Source organism: Sorex fumeus, unplaced genomic scaffold (assembly GCF_029834395.1).
Source record: "Sorex fumeus unplaced genomic scaffold, SorFum_2.1 ptg000009l, whole genome shotgun sequence".
Classification (NCBI taxonomy): Eukaryota; Metazoa; Chordata; class Mammalia; order Eulipotyphla; family Soricidae; genus Sorex; species Sorex fumeus.
This window is the reverse complement of record NW_026606066.1, coordinates 19,417,556-19,436,894: the sequence shown is the minus strand read 5'-3', so window position 1 is coordinate 19,436,894 and position 19,339 is coordinate 19,417,556. Positions and strand designations below refer to the sequence as shown.

At 38.2% G+C, this 19,339-nt stretch overlaps 1 protein-coding gene across 3 annotated transcripts in view; it reads left to right on the top strand.

The window, feature by feature from the left end:
• The window catches only part of SCN7A (sodium voltage-gated channel alpha subunit 7), a 97,995-nt gene that overhangs the window by 34,755 nt on the left and 43,901 nt on the right, over positions 1 to 19,339 (top strand). For 2 of the 3 annotated variants that reach the window (XM_056110338.1, XM_056110336.1), the window contains exons 8-10: positions 3,621 to 3,690; positions 5,659 to 5,800; positions 13,810 to 14,010. In XM_056110338.1, coding sequence (XP_055966313.1) covers positions 3,621 to 3,690; positions 5,659 to 5,800; positions 13,810 to 14,010 — 413 coding nt within the window. The remainder of the gene's footprint in view (positions 1 to 3,620; positions 3,691 to 5,658; positions 5,801 to 13,809; positions 14,011 to 19,339) is intronic. The other variant, XM_056110337.1, reaches the window with a different exon arrangement.

The following is a 19,339-nucleotide window of genomic DNA, read 5'->3' as shown; positions in this document are numbered from 1 at the left end:
GGCCGACCCAAGTTTGATTCCTCCATCCTGGCAAGCTACCGAGAGTATCTTGCCTGCCCAGGCAAAGCCTGGCAAGCTACCCATGACATATTCAATATGCCAAACACAGTAACAACAAGTCTCATAATGTTACTGGGCCCACTCGATCAAATCCATGAACAACCAGAGGACAGTGCAGTGCAGTGCTACCCACTTAAAACGTGTTCAAATTATGTTTTGGTAATGATTAGGCTTAAAATGTAGGCTTAAAATAGTTTAGATCAATAGAAATAATGCTAGAGACATGTTACTTAACCCCTTCTTCAAAAGATGTTTATATGCCTGATCATGTATCTTCACAATAATTGTGCAGATGACACATAAGTAATCCTCATCTTAAACAAGAAAACAGAAAATCAGAAAAGCAGTGAATATTTCAACATACAGCATCCATTTCGTGATAAAGCTAGAATTTCGACCAAGCTCAATCTGCCTTTAAAGCCCATTCCTAATAATTTTATAGGATAGTTTATTTTTGGCTGGAGTTTTTTAGAATCATGAGCATGCCATTCCACACCTAGCCTGGAGACTTTCCTCTAAGAAATGTGGCAATGTCTTGATCACTTTGTCTTTGTATAGTGCCCATTTGTTTTTCCTGAGTAGACTTTAATAATATTTTCTTTTATATTCATTAATAATTTAATAATATTGTGTCTTGATATAGGTAGATTTAGAAATCTGCATATTATATATATATATTCCCTAAACTTCTATGTCTAATTTTTGTTTCTTTTGGTTTGCTAAGATCTCAAGTATAATTTCTTTAAATAGGTGCTCTATTCCCTTGCTGCATTATGGTATTTCCATTATCCTTTTTTTAAATGCCATAGGGGTTTCTTTGGTTCTTTTAACATTTATTTCTCCTAATCCATTTGAGTCATTAGTGGAAATTATCTTCAATTTCATTTATTATTTATCTATAGAATGAGCCTCCTTGTTATACTTTCCATAGATTTTCACTTCATTCATAATGTTTTTAAAATTCCTCATCTCTGATTGAACTTATTTAATATCTTTAATCTCTCTGGAGAATGATCTCCCTCTGTTCCTACATTTACTTTCTTATTTCATTGATGTTTTGCTCTTTGTTGATGCTTATTTGATGTATTTCATTGATTACCTGCATAATAGCTGTTTTAAATTTATTGTCTATTAGACTCCCCAATTTAGCATACTAAGAATGTAGAAGAATTGAATTTCTTATGGGGTGCTCTCAAACAGTGCTGAGAGTTGGGGGAAACCCCTGACAATTCTTGACAAAGTGGTTCAGTGCTAGGGCCTGAGGATGTGACCTTGCTCAGGGCTCTGAGGTGCTATTGATTTCCTGAGCCATCCCAGAAATCTAGGGGCTGCCAGACCTATACCTTGCAGTTACCAGGGGTCTCCGAGGCTGCACCTGGCAATGGTTAGGGGCCCCTGTCGATAATCAAATCTAGGTTGGTTGTATGCTAGGTTTCCATTCTAACTGCCCCAGGAATTTTATTTCATTTTGTCACATAAATTAGAGTTTTTATGGAGTATTTGGGGGGGTAATGGTACCCACTCAACAGTGCTCAAGGCTCACCCCCAACTCATATCCAGGGATTATTCCTGGTGGAGCTCGCTGGACCATGTAAAGTTCAAGGGATTAAACCCAGGTTGGCTACATGCAAGGCAAACAGACTATGTACTCCCTCTCTGACCCCAGGATTTATCTTTTTTAAAAATTCATTTTTTGTGTGTTTCCAGTAGGAGAGACTGTGGTTCTAGTTTTGGAAACTGAGTTTGTTTTTCAGGGTATTAAGCAGGAGAGGGCTGTTTTGTCTAGGATTTCCTTCAGTCACCTCTCTGGGTAGGGAGTACCAGTCTGTCTAAAGCTTCTCCTCTAAGTGACCACTCATTTTCTGTTTGAACTATGGTACCAAAACTTTCCTCTAAAGTTTAGCCACAGGTATGTGCTGCTATTGGTGACTTGCTTTGGATACAAACTACCTTGAATTTTTCAGTGAGATGTGGAGAAATGGGGCCTCAGACTGATAAAATTCTCCCCTGCCTCAAACACTGCTATTCAGTATTGGACCACAGCTCTTTCTATAAGGGACTGCACTAATACGAATGGGATTCCTGGAAGTCTTGGAGACTAGCTTATTTCGGAATTTGGGTGGTGACTGAAGGCTTAAGGGGGAGTGGGGGTGGGGGTGAAGGGCTTGCTGCACAATGCCTGCTGAAATTCCTGGGACTTTATCTTTGGTTATAGCACCCAGTCTCTAATGCCACATGGGACCTTACTTTATAGTAGAGTTCACTGGAGTCCTTGAGACTTGTGTGTCCTTACCATACTTTTAGCCCCTTTCCTGCTAGGGTCTCAGTCAGAAGGACTCAGTTTGGCTAAATTGTAGGATCTGGTTAAATACCTGAGGCAATTGGGCTTTATCTAAGAAAGAAGTCCTTGAATCTGCATGTGAAAGAAGATTCAGCATACCTCCTAACACTGCTAACTGAGATTGAATTAGTTGACACTACTGATTTTGGGCTGGAGCAATAGCACAGCGGGTAGGGCGTCGCAGTCAACATGGCCAACCTGAGTTCGATTCCTCCGTATCTCGCCCGCACGGCAAAGCCTGGCAAGCTCCCCGTGACGTATCCGATATGCCAAACACAATAACAACAAAGTCTCACAATAGAGACGTTACTGGGCCCGCTTGAGAAAATCGATGAACAATGGGAGGACAGTGACAGTGACTGATTTCAGGGGCTGGAGTGATACCACAGCAGGCAGGGCATCTGCCTTACACACAGCTAACCCACATTCAATTCCTCTGTCCCTCTTGGAGAGTTAGGCAACCTACTGAGAGTACTCCTGCTAGCATGAAAGAGCCTGGCAAGTTCCCCATGGCATATTCGATATGCCAGTAACAGTAACAAGTCTCACAATGGAGACCTTACTGGTGCCCGCTAGAGCAAATCAATGAACAATGGGAGGACAGTGCTACAGTGCTACTGATTTCAAGTGGAGACTTGGTCTTTACCTGCTTAGGAAAGAAGTTCCCTGGAGTTCTAGATGCTTTAGTGCTCCCATCTCTCCCCCCTTTTAGCTTATAATTCAGCATTCTGCTTTACTGAGGTTTTGACAGGATCTGTGTATGACCTCTTTCTCCCCTTCAACCAGCATAACAAGTATTGGCCTCTTGCTTTCAGAAATAAACAGAGATTTGATTAAAGGATTGGTCTATCAAACACCCTGTGGTGATAAGCTAATGCAAATTACAGTCTATTCTGTCCCATTTTAATGGCTTTTCCCAGAATATCTGATCTCTAATTTTAAATGGGCTTCTCTCCTTTCAGTGCTGAGCTTTTTCACTTTGGTGACTGTAGAGTAGTTGAGTTCCCAGAGGTCCTTTGGCCTGTTTATTGGATGCTAGGATAATTCCTAGATTTAAAACAAAGGAGAGAGAAAGAGAGAAAGAAAAAAAAAACTAGGTTCTATGTTCTTCCTTTTCATTGCAGTGAGGCATAATTATCTTTATGCCAATCTAAATAAATTATTGTTATATTTTCTTCTCACTATTACCTAAACAATATTATTTTTCCTTATTTTTCAGAAACAGAAAATTTTTATTATTTGGAGGAAAAAATGTCTGCTCTCCTTTGTGGTAACAGGTCAGATGCGGGGTATGTATATATATATATGCAGATATATACCAATGTACTTTTACAAATACATTGATAACTTTACTTCTGTAAAGTTATTATCAGTTATCAGACATAGTTATTGAACATTTTTTTGATTTTGCTGACAGTTTTATTTTGATTCCATTATTTTATCCAAACTGTTGAGAAATGTAATTACAGAGCTAGTGAGAATTATCAAAAACAAACAATGCATTCTTTTCATTGGTTAGAAGCCTTTGGAGAAAAGTATTTTAAAATATGCCTTATTTTACTTACTTTAATGTCTTATTTGGGGACAATGGCGATGGTCTTCCCAGCAGTGCTCAGCATACTTGGGAGCCATTCCTGTGTTGAAATGGAACCTGGGTTGGCAGCATGCAAAGTTTACCCACTGTGCTATCGCTCTGGCCCCATAATGATATATTAATAAAAATCTTATTTTTAAAAATCATGCTTGTAAGTAAATCTTTAGAAAAATCACACAATTTTCATATGCTGTCTATAGTTTCAGATGGAGATATGAGAAACTGGAAATAGGGTTCTTAGCAGTGCTGTGACTGCATAATTGTTACATTTCTCAGCTGAAACAATTTGATAGTTATTCATAACATCAAGTTTTTCTTCTTCTGGGGTTCAGATTGGCAAAAGGAAATTGAGATGGGTATAAGGAAGAAGAGTATGAGTTTTGCAGTTTAGATGTATTATTATAATTGACATTTGTCTCTTGCTCATCTCCTTTATAGCCAGTTAATGCTATCAATCTATTCACAAGTCCAAATTGGGAATTCAGCCCAGGTGACTGTCTTATACCATGCCAACTTTTTATAAATGAACATCCAAAACTCATAATGAAGGTATCTGGTCAAGAATAGTCAGAATCCATGCATACTGAAGATAAGCTAGTCTGGTACAGTCAGAATCAAAGTGATATATTCAAAGATCAGAAGAGAAAATTATGCAACTATTCAGCAGTCACTGTCACTGTCACTGTCACTAGCCTCTCATTTTTTATTGATTTGCTCGAGTGGGCACAGTAACGTCTCCAATGTGACACTTGTTACTGTGTTTGGCATATCAATTACGTCACAGGTAGCTTGTCAGGCTTTGCCATACAGGCGAGATAATCTTGGTAGCTTGCCAGGATCTCCGAGAGGGTTGGAGCAATCGAACCTGGGTTTAAGCTTAGACACCACAATTTGCTGCATAGCAAACTATCCCAAAAGTTAATGCCTAAAATAAATGTTTATTTTGTTTGATTCTGTGAGTCATCACTTTAACAAACCTCAGGGCATAAATATTTTTATGCTTCACCTTGTCTCACACTTGTTACCCACAAACATTTAAAACAAGACCCCCAAAATAATGTGGGCAGAACTGGTTAAGAGAATAAATGAATAAATAGAGGGAAACGTGATTAATGAGCCAAAAAACTATAACTGACCATCATATAATGTCCCAGTAGAGGAAAGTATGAGACATCCATGAAAGAAAATGAAAAAATATTTTATTCGATTTTTCTACCAAAATATAAGTACTGCTTATAAATTATTAATACGGTAACTGTTTTCTCGCAAATAATGGGAATGAAAGTTTGAGATGAGAAAATTTGAAAATGAAACCCTTAACTACTGCAGCTTAATTTTTGTGAGTGTGATTTTTTCATCAGCTACACTTTCATCTTAGGAAAGTGAAGTACTGGGTAATAAAGAAATCTTAAGAAAGACTCGAAAATCACCACTTGTGAGGTTCACTTTTTCTTTTAGTTTAATTAGTCCTGTTCACTTACATGGCCTTAAAAATCAGACTCGCTTGCAGTTTTTCTACTAGGAATTGTTTGAGGAGTTACTCTTTGTGGAAGAAGGATCTATTCATTTATTATTCATGGGCAAATGGTCTGCATTTGTGGTTTAGTCGGAATCTGAATGTCTAAGAGTAAGCAGATTTTTAAATTTTTTTTTTCTTATTTAGTCAGTGTCCTGAGGGATATGTGTGTGTCAGTGCTGGCATGAATCCTGACTACGGATATACAAGTTTTGACAATTTTGGATGGGCCCTCCTTGCCCTATTTCGTTTAATGACACAAGATTTCCCTGAATTACTTTATCATCAGGTAAGAATATAGATAATCTTCCCTGCACACAGAAATGTTGCCATAAGCCTTTATTCTAAATGGTCAAATGTAAAATGTAATACATACACACACAGACACACACACACACAATGTTTTCTTTAAAAAGAGATTACCTGTTCATTCAAATATAAACATGAAAATTAACGCTCTCCCTATTTTTTTAACTTTTTAATAACCCATAATCTATGAGGATAAAGAGATGGACTATTTGGGGGGGCATTGCAATGTCTGCTTGTTATTTGATAAATCTTAGAATGTAGACATATTCATATTTGAAAATCTAAACTTTGCATTTTCCTATGCATAAGTGACTTCATTTAAGTAAACTGTATGATTTTTCCACATTTCCCTGAAGGCTTCCTAATCAATTTAGATATTCTTATAGAAATTGAAATATTTATGATCACCACCTCTTTGAATATGCATAGATTTCTACCTTGTTGGCTACTTTCTATATTACAAAAAGAAAACAATCTCCAAATATTCATACTCTGACTTTGTTAAATGTCATATATATATGTATATATATATATATATATATATGGTTTAACTTCAAACAATTGTATCCTGGGGCTAGAGCGATAGCACAATGGGTAGGGTATTTGCCTTGCATGGGGCTGACTTGGGATCAATCACTGGCATCCCATATGGTCCCCTAAGCACCTTCAGTAGTAATTTCTGAGTATAGAGCCAGAAGTAAGCCCTGAGTATAGTCGAGTATAACCCAAAAAGCCAAATAAATATGTTTTTTAAAATAAAATAATTAATATTCCATCTTTAGACTGTTATGCTCTATTCTGAGATATTTTTCTTCATTTTTTCCATTAATAAAACATAAAAATCAAATGCTTACTCCAAATTAACTAAATTGCTGGATTCACCCTTTTTAAAAATATAACTTTGATCACAATGATTTACTATACTGTCAGTGATATGGTTTCATGTATAAAATGTTCCAGTACAATACTCTCTACCAGACCAATTCCTCCACTATTGTCACAGGGATCTTCCCTCAATCGCTGCCCTCATACAAGATCTCTTACCACTATGGTAGGCTCACCTCTATAGATCAGTTCTCAGATTCCATTGATTTTGTCCATTTGCTATTTCTTTATTATACTTCTTTATATCCCACATATGGAGGTCTGCCGGACTACAGGGAGCAGGCAGAGGATCTCTGTTCCCGGGTCCATTGAGCCTGGAGTCCGAGATCACAGAGTTCCACTTCCCTCGCTCTGTGGGGCTTCACTTGTATGTGAGTCTTGGCCTGAGTGTCCGGAAAGCATCCTGGAGCGTGTTGGCGGCTGGGTAGTGGAGGTAGTGGAGGTAATGGAACAGAGATCCTCTGCCTACTCCCAGCAGCCCGGCATACTTCCATTACTTCCACTACCTCCACTACCCAGCCGCCGACAGGCTCCAGGACCCTTTCCAGACACTCAGGCTGAGACTTACGCATGAGTGAAGCCCCACAGAGCAAGGGAAGGGGAAATCTGTGACCTCGGACTCCAGGCTCAACAGACCCGGAAACAGAGATCCTCTGCCTGCTCCCAGCAGCCCGGCAGACCTCCATTGCCTCCACTACCCAGCTGCCGACACGCTCCAGAATGCTTTCCGGATTGTGCAGCCGTAATGCAGCTGCACAATATATCATAAAACACTTAATACAAGATTACCACACCATATTTGATTGCATTGAAATATGGTTTGAACCATGGGAACACCTGCAAGGATGATTAGAGGCCACCCTAAAAGCCTCTATCCCTTTCAGAGACTGGCAAGCTACTGAAAGTGTTCCACCTGCACAGCAGAGCCTGGCAGGCTATCCGTGGTGTATTTGATATGCCAAAACCAGCAAATACAATGAGGCCCATTCCCCTGACCCTGAAAGAGCCACCAATATGGCAGCGTTAAGAAGGATGAGGAAAGAGAGGCTGATAAAATCTCAGGACTGACCTAGGCTGCCAAAACAAAGGACAAAAATTACTGTCTGTACTTTCAATGCATGTACGCTGGCATCAGATACATCCATCGAGAACCTGAAGGTGCAAGCGTGAAAGATCAAGTACAAGATCATTGGTTTGACTGAGATGGGAATATATGAATCACATCACGCCATTTCCAACACGGGAAAAACTGTTCCTCGGAACATGTGACAAAAGAGGCGTCAGTGGAGTCGGTGGCCTTGTCAACACAAACTTGGCCATAAACATTGATTTATTTAAATGCCTAACAACCTGAATCAGATGATTACACTTGAATAGATGTGGCTCACTGCCGGCAGTTTCTATCTTCGTTGTCTATGCACCAATATCCAATTATGATGAAAGAGAAATTGAGAAGTTCTACAAGGAGCTGGAGAAGTTCTATAAAGAAGACCATACCTTCTACAAGATCATTGTCAGTGATTTTAATGCCAAGATAGGACCAAGAAGATTAGTCAAAGAACTCCACATTGGGACCCATGGCCTAGAATGGAACGAATGGGATGAGACTGCGAGTTCATCAGATTGACCAAGACCATCCATAGTAACTCACAATTCCAGAAGGCCAAATCTAATTGTTGGACATGGGAGTCTCCCACTGGTGGTTCCACAACAAAATTGATCACATCATATTCAGTCAACAGTCTTGCCTGATTAATGTCGCTGTTGTCCCAAAATTCCAAACGAGATCGGACCACCGTCTCCTTCATGCAAAATTCTACTTCACAGAGCAGGATGAAAGGGCTGCAAAGTTTAAGAAGAGAACTCCCAAAACGACCACCAAGTGGGAACTCTTTGGCACTATTGCAACAACATGGGAAGATGCCATTGTTGACAACATTGACGAGGGATACAATCTACTGGTTCAGCTCCACCATGATTGTGCAAAGAACACCGAGAGTGAGATAGCCACAAAAAACTGTCTGTCTTTGAAAACTCTCGAGCTCATTTGTCAATGTGTCTTGGCTCAAGCCTCAGGCAACTACAAGTGAACGTCCGAGCTCACAAAGCAGTGTAGAGAAGCAATAAAGGAAGACCTCAAAGAAAGAAGAGCAGCAGTGGTGACAGATGTGGCACAAGCCGGGAAAAGCACTTCACAATGCCAGCCTGTCCTTCACCAACTATAAGACCAAGATGACTGCCCTCCAATGTCCTGATGAATCTATCATATCTTCCAGAAAGGCAATGGAGAAGATTATCCATGACTTCTACTCAGATCTCTTCGATAGCCATGTCCACCTGCCTACATACCAAATTCCAAAATGCATATGTCATTCCCAGCATTCTCCCTTCCGAAATCCAACACACCATTTCATCGATAAAGAAGTAAACAGCACCCGGCCCAGACAAGGTCAGACTCAAACACCTGAAGAACCTTCGTTCAGTACTCATCAATACACTGACTCAGCTCTTCACATGCTACCTATCTGAATGCAAGGTTCCATCCCAGTGGAAAACCAGCAGGACTGTACTACTGTACAAGAAGGGAGACATCTACGACATAGGCAACTATCGCCTGATCTGCCTATTGTCTGTCATCTACAAGCTGTTCATTCGAGTCATCCTGAACAGGATAGGCAGAACAATAGATGAAGGACAACCATAGAAGCAAACCAGGTTCCACAAAGCATTCAGCACAATTGACAATATCCACACGATAACCAAGTTCATTGAGGTTTCTCGGGAGTTCAAGATGCTGCTCTGTCTAACATTCATTGATTTAAAGAAGGCCTTTGATTCTGTTGAGAATGAAGCAGTCATCGTGGCCCTAGCCAAACAGGGTGTTCAAACCCAATACATCAGGATCCTCTGTGAGGTCTATTGTGGATTCACTGCCAGGATCTCACCATTCTACAGGGAGGTGATCACTGATGTCAAGAGAGGTGTTGGGCAGGGTGATACCATTTCACCGAAACTCTTCAGTGCCACCCTGAGAACATCATGCAATGACTGGAATGGGAAGGAATGGGAGTGAAGATAGACGTCAGCAACTACACCACCTCTGCTTTGCTGATGACATCATTCTTATAACACCAAACATCAGCCAAATGGCACAAATGCCGGCCGACTTCGACCATGAATGTGGAAAGGTCGGACTACAGCTGAATCTCACAAAGACAATGTTTAAGAGAAATGGTCTCATTCCTGACATTCCATTTGCTTTCAATTGGACAAACATCTCCGAATGTGTACTTAGGTTGAGGGGTCAACATGACGAATGACCTGACACCTGAGTTGCGCAGGAGGAAGAGAGCAGCTTGGAATGCCTTCAAGAACGTCGAAGAAATAGCTAAGAGGATAATGAACCTCCAGCTCTGAGCACATCTCTTTGATTCCACTGTTCGTCCTGCATTAACATACGCCTCAAAAACCAGGGCCCTACAAAAACAGGATGAGAAAGCTATTCGGGTCTCACAAAGAGGAATGGAAAGAGCTATGCTTGGAGTATCATGTTTAACTCAAATGGGAGAAAGAATCTGGAGTTCTGACCTCCATGGATGATCAAGAATCAGGGACGCTGTCTTGTTTGCCAAGGCATCAAAAATCAGATGGGCTGGACGTGTAATGAGATTAGGAGACAATCACTGGACTAGAGTCATTACCGACTGGATTCCACGGGACGTCAAAAGATTGCGTGGCCGCCCACCTATGAGATGGTCAGGCTTCTTCATCAAGACCCTGAATGATGGGTTTGAGGGTGTTCGTGTTCCTAGAATGAGCAGATGCCATTGAGCTACATTAGAATATGACAGGGAAGAATGGAGACCTTGCTGGCTCCAGCTCGAGCAAGTCAATGAGTAAGGGGATTTCAAGTGATCAAGTGATCCCACATATAAGAGATTTCTTTCTGTATCTGTCCCTTTCCCTCTGACTTCACTCAAATATGGTACCATTCAGTTCTATTCAAGTAGAGTCAAATTGCACTATTTTCTCTTTTCTTATAGCCAAATAGTATTCTTTTGTGTGTGTCATAGTTTCTTTATTCAGTTATCTGTTCTTAGACATTTGGATTGTTTCCATATTTTGGTTATTGTTCATAATGCTGTAATGAACATAGGAGGGTAAATTTATTTCTTAATAGAGTTTTTGAGCCATTGGGATAGATAATGTGAAGTGAAATTATTGAATCATACGGAAACTCCAGTTTTAAATGAGAAGTCTTTTTTTTAAGAAGCGTTCAAATAGTTTTCCCAAGAAACTGAATCAATCAATTTTCCCAGAATCAGTGAATGAAGTTTCCTTTTCCCACATATCCATGCCAAAGTGGTCCCCTCCCAGCTTGGTTATGTGTGCCAGCTTTACTGTGGTGAGTTAATGTCTCACTGTTTTGGTTGTGTTTCCCTGATGAGTAGAGATGCAGAACATTTTTTAAAAAATATACTATTGGTCATCATATGTCTTCTTTGAGGGAGTATCTGTTCATCTTGTCTTCCCATTTTTGGATGGGATTTATTGGTTTATTTCTCGTTAAGTTTTACAAGTGCTTTTTGTTTTTTAGTTATTAACCCTTTGTCAGATGAATAGTGGACAAATATTTCCTTCCTTTTTCAGGGGTGTCTTTTTATTCTTGTCATTGTTTCTTTTTTGTTGCAGAAGTTTCTTATTTAATATTGTCCCATTTGTTCATTTTAACTTCCATTTGGTTGGCCAATGACATCGAATTTTTGAAGATGCCTCTAGAATCAATATCATATAGGATTCTGACTATATTATCTTCACTGTAACTTACTAATTTAGGTGTACTATCAAGGTCTTTAATCCATTTTTAATTGATATTTCTTCATGGCGTCAGATGACATCTTTTTTTTTCACATGTGACTCACCAGTTTTCCAAATACTATTAGTTGGAGAGACTTTCTTTCTTCCACTTAATACTCTTAGTTTATTAGAGATTAATTGTCCAAATACCAAATAGTATATCTCTAGGTTCTGAATTTTAGTTCATTGGTCTGATAGTTTATCTTTATTATAACATTGTAATTTCTTGATTACTATAGATTTATAGTATAACTTAAAGTTGGGAAAAGAAATAGCTCCTATCTCTTTTTTTTCTTTGCTTTTTGGCCATATATAGGGGTTATTCCTGTCTCATGCACTCAGGAATTACTCCTGGTAGTGCTCAAGGGACCATATGGGATGCTGGGAATCAAACCTTGGTCAGCCGGGTTGGCCTCGTGCAAGGCAAACACCCTATCCACTGTGCTATCACTCCATCCCCTCCCATCTCTTTATCTTGGATTGCTTTGGCTATTGAGGGTGGGTTGGGGGTAATTTCTCCATGTAAGTTTTAATAGAATTTAATCTCTCTATTTAAAATATATCATAGTTATTTTATAGGATCTGTGTATTTTGATAATATTAATCCTTCATATCCATGAACAGGATTCTTTGTTTCCATTTCCTTGGGTCTTTTAAAACTTCATTTGGTAGTACTTAATAGTTTTTTTTATATAGGTCTTTTCTCAGGCTGGAGTGATAGTACAGTGGGTAGGCGTTTGCCTTTCACGTGGCCAAACCGGTCAAACAGAGTTTGATTCCTTCGGCCCTCTCAGAGAGCCCAGCAACCTACCGAGAGTATCTCACCCACACAGCAAAGTCTGGCAAGCTACCCGTAACATATTTTATATGCCAAACACAGTAACAAGTCTCACAATGTTACTGGACCCGCTAGAGCAAAATTGATGAACAATAGGAGGAAAGTGACAATGACAGGTCTTTTCCTTTTTTTGTTGAACTAATTTTCAGGGTTTTTGTTTGTTTATTTGTCTGTTTGAGGCGCAGTTGTGAGTGGGATGGGGGTTTTAAATTTCTATTGCATTCATTTCATTGTTGGCATATAGAATGCTATGGATTTCCTTGTGCTGATTTTGTAGCTGTCCATATTACTCTGGAAGCTTTCATTTCTAAGACTTTTTTGTAGTCTTCAGGGATTTCTAAAATGCTGTGTATTTATGATAAATGCAATGGGTTTTTGTTTGGTTGGTTAGTTTTGGTCTTTGGACCATACCCGGAGGTATTTGAGGTTCATTTCTGATTTTGCAGTAAGTCCTAAATCACTCCTGGTAAGATTTTATTTTTAACTTTTTAATTGAATCACTGTGAGAAAGACCCTTACAAAGCTGTTCATGATTGGATTTCAGTGATGCAGTATTCCAACACTATCCCTCCAACATATCCCAGCTACTCCTGGTGGGATTTGGGGTAGTTTACCACCCCACACCATGAAAGAGCTTTCTGAGGGATTTAAATGAGTATTGTTCTTTTCATTCCCTTCCAGACCTATTCCAATAAAGTTTTGCTGTTTCTTTTTTACTGTTTTGAGCTACAAATATGGATTGAAGTTGATTTTTAATGTCATTAGTCTCACCTCTCCTCTTGCTGTAATTTAGAATTTTATAGTTTCTTAGTACCACCAAAGCCTTTTGAAAAATTTTTTGTAGGACAAGTGGATGGAAGTAGAAATGTTACTCTTAGCCTGAAGTGCATAAGGGCAGCCAAGGCTACACTTCAGTCCACAACTTCACTGCAGGAAGTATAAATATATATGTGCCCTGTGAGGTCTGAGGTAGAGGTCTTAACACAGTTCTGGAAACCCTGGGAAATCATTCAACTAGCAGAGTTGAAGATGTAGCACTAGCTAACCACTTATTGCTTGAAAAGTTAGAACCCTTCAAAATCAAGGGACCAGATGATGAAGGGGAAGCAGTGGGAAGATACAGGTCTCAGTACAAGACCACTGATCTATTAAAGTGCAGCCATTAAGATACAGGAGATAAATAAGCAGCTTTGGACAACCAGGATACCATAGGTTAAATGTAGAGGGGGCTGAGCAGAGATATTATCCCATCAAGCTGGCATTTGTGAAGCAGACTCCAAGTTGGCACAGAAAGTGGATGAGTGCATGAAAGGGTGAGACACAGGGGCGTGAGTTTATTTTTCAATTAAAAAGGGATAATATAGGAAAAGAAATTTTTATCCTCTTTTTTTGTTTATATTTCCCCTTAGATCCTTTATGCTACTGGAAAGATCTACATGGTATTTTTCATTGTGGTAAGTTTTTGGTTTGCCTTTTATTTGGCAAGTTTGTATTTGGGCAAAATTATTAAGTCCTACGAAGAGGAAAACCAGACAACTGCTGAAAAAGCGAAGATGGCTGGGACAACACAGACCACAAAAGATTGTCAAGAAGAAAATGAAGCCTCTGAGGTAAACATTTTTTAATTGCTTCTTAACATCACCAAATTTGAGTTATCTCCACAGTTTTGAGGTGTAGTGCTTTCCAAATGTTGCTCAGTAGCTGTAAGTATGTAATGAGATGATCAGGATAATTTTAATAAGAGAGCTAGTTTTTGTTAACTTCTATTGCCTTCTCAATGTAAAGTAGTAAAAATGACTAATATTATAAAGTTTTCTTTAATACATACTTTTTTTTTGCTCTTTGGGTCACACCTGGGTTACTCCTGGATCTGCACTCAGGAATTACTCCTGGCGTTGCTCAGGGAACTATTTGGGATGCTGGGAATCGAACCCGGGTCAGCCACGTACAAGGCAAACACCCTACCTGCTGTGCTATCTCTCAAGCCCCCAATACTTTTTGGTTCTGAGTATTCTAACTATGAATAGAATGAAGTTTATTTAGTTTGATTTTTCTTAATCAAGGCATAGTTTATTGATTCAGACTTGCTCTAAACAGAAAATCAGAAATTAACTTTGAAAAATTTCTGTTCTACTCAGGTGTGGCAGGACAATTAATTAATCATTTTTTAGTGAAGTAAGATAGTTTTTAACTGAATGAAACTTAGCTTAGAAAGATGTGAGAGGAGAGAAAGAGAGGAGATACATGTTCAGTAGAGAACATGCACTTCTCCAGAGTAGTACAAGTAAGACACATAGAGAAAAGCAAGCAAAATATGCATACGAGGGGCTTAAAGAGAAGCCAGGAGCACTCATAATTAAAACCTCATGAAGTATAAATACCAAATATGAAGATAAAAGTTACTTCACTGACATTTATAACATTTTAAAGGAAACTATACATTCATGATACAGGTGATACTATTATCCATGGAATAATTAAATCTCTGATTAATAGAATGCAATAAACTTTTGCTATAGTATTTTAAAGGTAAAGGTAAAGGTAAAGGCCCTCCCGTTGATCGTCGATTTGCTCGAGCGGGCCCAGTAATGTCTCCATTGGAGACTTTGTTGTTACTGTGTTTGGCATATCAAATACTCTCGGTAGCTTGCCGGGCTCTCCGAGAGGGGCCGAGGAATCGAACTCGGGTCGGCCATGTTGGCCGCTTGTGAGGCGGACGCCCTACCCGCTGTGCTATCGCTATAGTATTTTAAGAGATAGTATAGGGCTCCAGACACTGTTCTTGCACGTGGCAGACCCCAGTTATATCCCTGGCATTATATTTGGTTCACAGGAGTATTTCCTGAGCACAGAGCCATAACTAGGCTCTGAGCACCACTTGGTGTGGCCAACACCACCTCTACCCGCAATTTTCCTCTTATCTTTTCTCCTCAGAGTTTAATAAAATCTAAGATACTAGTGTGGTGCTAATTAACTTACTTCATGTTAATTTAAGTTTTTAAACTTTTATACTGAAGCAAAATCATTTTATTAAAAGAAATTTACTTAGAGAAGTGTGAGAGGACAGAAAGTGAGCGAGAGAGAGAGAGAGAGAGAGAGAGAGAGGTGTATAAGAGTGAATATAGGATTTTCCAGTATGGGAAAAGACCCTCTCAATTTTTAAAATTATGTTTGTATTTGGATTTATTTTTATGTGTTAGCTTAATAATAAATGATTTTATCTAGCAAATCTAGAAGTGTGCACAAATATTTCAATGAATAAATTGTAAAAATTTATCCTTAAAAATCTAATAAAAAATCTAATTATCCTATATACTTACTGAAAGGAAGCACAGAACCCAAGGAAACAGCCAAAAGTAACTTCTTACATCCACAAGACCTATAAATCTTCTACCTCTTTATCCAACTGTGAAATAAAGTATTTGATGGAGGGAAAAGAAAATGGACAGGAGCCTCTTAAATAAAAGAATGAAAAGAGATTGGGGTGGTTGGTAGTAGAGGACCAAGATACAATGTGGCATTATTGTCTCATAAGTGTATTATGTGGAAGGGTGACTACAAGGTCATTATTGCCAAAGGTCCCTTCTGAGTAAAAAAAGAAAAGGAAAAGGTTAACTTTCTTACCTAAATTATCATTTCATTAGATCATTATTAATGAAGAAGCCCTAGAAAAAATAAATTTTTCCAAAAGTGGGACCTGAATGACATAATATAGATCACACTAAATGACTTTTGGTGTGTCTGTGTCTGTGAGATCCAGAACATGCACACCATTGAAACAAGAAGCAATTATAGGCTGCATGAAGAAAACATGCATAAAAAGGGTCTATTGAGTATACCCATTATATCATTCATGAATAAGTCACAGAAAAACAAATCACAAAAGCTTTCTGTCTCCAAAAATGAGTCTGGGGTCCTTCAGATTGAATGATTATAGTCTAAATAGTATGTGGAATGTGTAATTTGTTTTGAAGTGGCATTTCAAATTCCAAGTCTACACAAAATGTATCCAAGAACACAATACTTCTCTTATCCCAAGATGAGATAATACCCTATTAATCCACTTATGAAGAACTTGGAATATTTCCTGATTTCCCAATATCTCCATTCATTTGAATAATCTGGAACACAAAAGGCCTCTCTGGTTTTAATTTAAAAATCTCTCAATTTAAAATATTTCTTTTCCTGAGAGAGTACTAGAACATTTTGTCATGCAAAGGTTTTCTGAAAAGTGAGAGTGAAAATTTTCCTTTTTCCAAATATGTGAACAGATGAAAACACACATACACCAAAAAAAAAAAACACCAGTAAAGAGAACATTTTTAAATGGAACCTAATAAATAACTTTAAATTATTGATCTGCTTTAAAACTAGTCATATTCTAATTCCAATGTGGAATTTTCTGAGAGATTGCCTTGAATATTTATGCTCTTATGTATCAGAAAGCAATAAACTATATTACCTAAAACCACAGTTTTGTAGTCTTTCTGAGAAATATAAATTTTAATTTATTTCAGAAACTCTTAAAGGATGCATGTTTGCCAAATCTATCAACATTTCTTTATGTTTTGTTTTGGGGTGATACCCAGTGGTGCTCAGGGTTTATTCCTGGCTCTGCACTTAGACTCACTCCTGACAGGCTTGTGGGACCACATGCAAGGCAAGGGCCCCATGCACTATACTATCTTTCTGGCCCAGAATTAGATCTTTAGTAGTGAATTTACTATAGATGATGAATGGTGACAATTAACACTTAAACTTATGTGTTTTTATAACCCAAAGCTACTTCATTAATAATTTTGAACAAAGAAATAATTAAAAATATCAAGTGTATGTTATTAACTGTGAGATTGATACTGGATCACTAGTAGTTTGGTATAGTATTATCTACTAAAGAAAGCAAATAAAATAGTGGCAAATATTATAAAAAAGAGAAAAGCATGATATTTGTTTGTAAGAGCTTAGAAGAGGCGTTAGAAGAGATTTTTGCTGAGGAAATGATAATTGAGCTGAGAGCTGTTGAAAGACTCCAAAGCTTTATAAGAAGGAAGCAACGGGATAGGTTAGAACATTTAAAATGTAAGTATGGCTGGAATAGATAAATGAAGCCTGTAAAGTAAAGTAAAGTAAAGGCCCTCCCGTTGATCATCGATTTGCTTGAGCGGGCCCAGTAACGTCTCCATTGGAGACTTTGTTGTTACTGTGTCTGGCATATCAAATACTCTCGGTAGCTTGCCGGGCTCTCCGAGAGGGGCGGAGGAATCGAACTCGGGTCGGCCATGTTGGCTGCGTGCAAGGCAGACGCCCTACCCGCTGTGCTATTGCTCCAGCCCCTGAATCCAAGAAAATCACTTCATATTTTTATCTGAAAAGTCTTGACAGATGTTAGAAATGTGACTGCTTTTTCCTCAGTTAGAGCAGTTAAATGAAGTTGATATGAAAAGTTAGATGAAGGGCTGGAAAGATAATACTTTGGGTATGGCATTTGTCTTGCACAGGCTGATCTGGATTTGAACTTCAGCATAACATATGACCTCTAGAGTCCTACCAGGAGCTATTCCTGAGCACATAGACAGGAGTAATCCCTGAGCACAGCCATGTGTGGCCCCTAGCCCTCTCCCCTGCAAAAAAAAAATAATAAAATCTAGATGAAAAATCTTAATCTCCTTCCCCATTGTAATCATAACATTAGATTATGTAAAATCCAGTCATATACCTTTCTTAGCCTTTAAAATACCCAAAAGGGGTAATTGCTATGATTCTCAGTTTGAGTAGCAGAGAGATTTAAAGCTAACTTTTTATGTTGCAATATTTTAAATCTCAATTGGTATACAAATTAGGCAAATATGTGGTTTATTAATTTTATATTCTAAAGTGCATTAACTGTATTAACAAATATATACTTACTCTCCCCACTACCCTTCCTCCACTCTCTACACAATTTTGACTAAATTGCTATTTGGTGTGATATCAACAAACACTGTCTATATCAGAACCTGTCTATTTTAAGAACACAATGAAGAGTATTATTTACTACATCAGAATGTGTCACTATTATAAAGATATACATGAAAATTTATGTCATGTTTTAATAACCAGAAAATTATGCTTTGCTGGTTTTTAACTCATTGAAATTTGAAATTATGTAATTATATTATTCTCTGAAATAATCATGGACTAAGAAAATGTTAGGTTGACATACTGAGATTCACCTTTACTCAAAAAATAAAGTTAGAGCCTGGCAAGCTACTGAGAGTATTCGATATGCCAGACACAGTAACAACAAAGACTCCAATGGAGACGTTACTGGGCCCGCTCGAGCAAATCGATGATCAACGGGAGGGCCTTTACTTTACTTACTTACTTTACTTTATCTGTAAAAGCTGCAGAATTTGCTGATGAAATTCAGTATGTAGAATACTTGCATTTTACCACTCTCATTCCAGTATTTTTGACAAAGGGAACTTAACTGTTTCTCAGACCTAAATATCTATTTAAATTATTGAGATAATAGCATATACTCTGATCTTCTCTGATCCTTAAGAGTTTAAATTCAAATTAAAAATTGTTAGTTGTCACTATGAAGATTTGGGACTTTTCTTGGTTTATAGGTGTATAGAACATGTGCCATCAAAATCAGAGTTAGAAGCTTTAAGTACTTTTCCAACACAGGGTAATTTTTCACTCTGTTTAGCAGAAACAAAACTCAACAAAGCATATGATTTTTAAAAAAATAATTACTTAACATTTTTTACTGAGGTTCAGTAATATATAATACTGCTCTTGGTGGTTTCCAATGCATATAATTCCAACACCACACCTATCATCAGTGTATCTACCTCCCTTCCCCACTCCAATAGCCCTCCTTTTCATCTTCCCCTCTACTAACTCAATAAAACAATTACTAAAGAGATGTAAGAACAAAAGTCTATTGCTTTA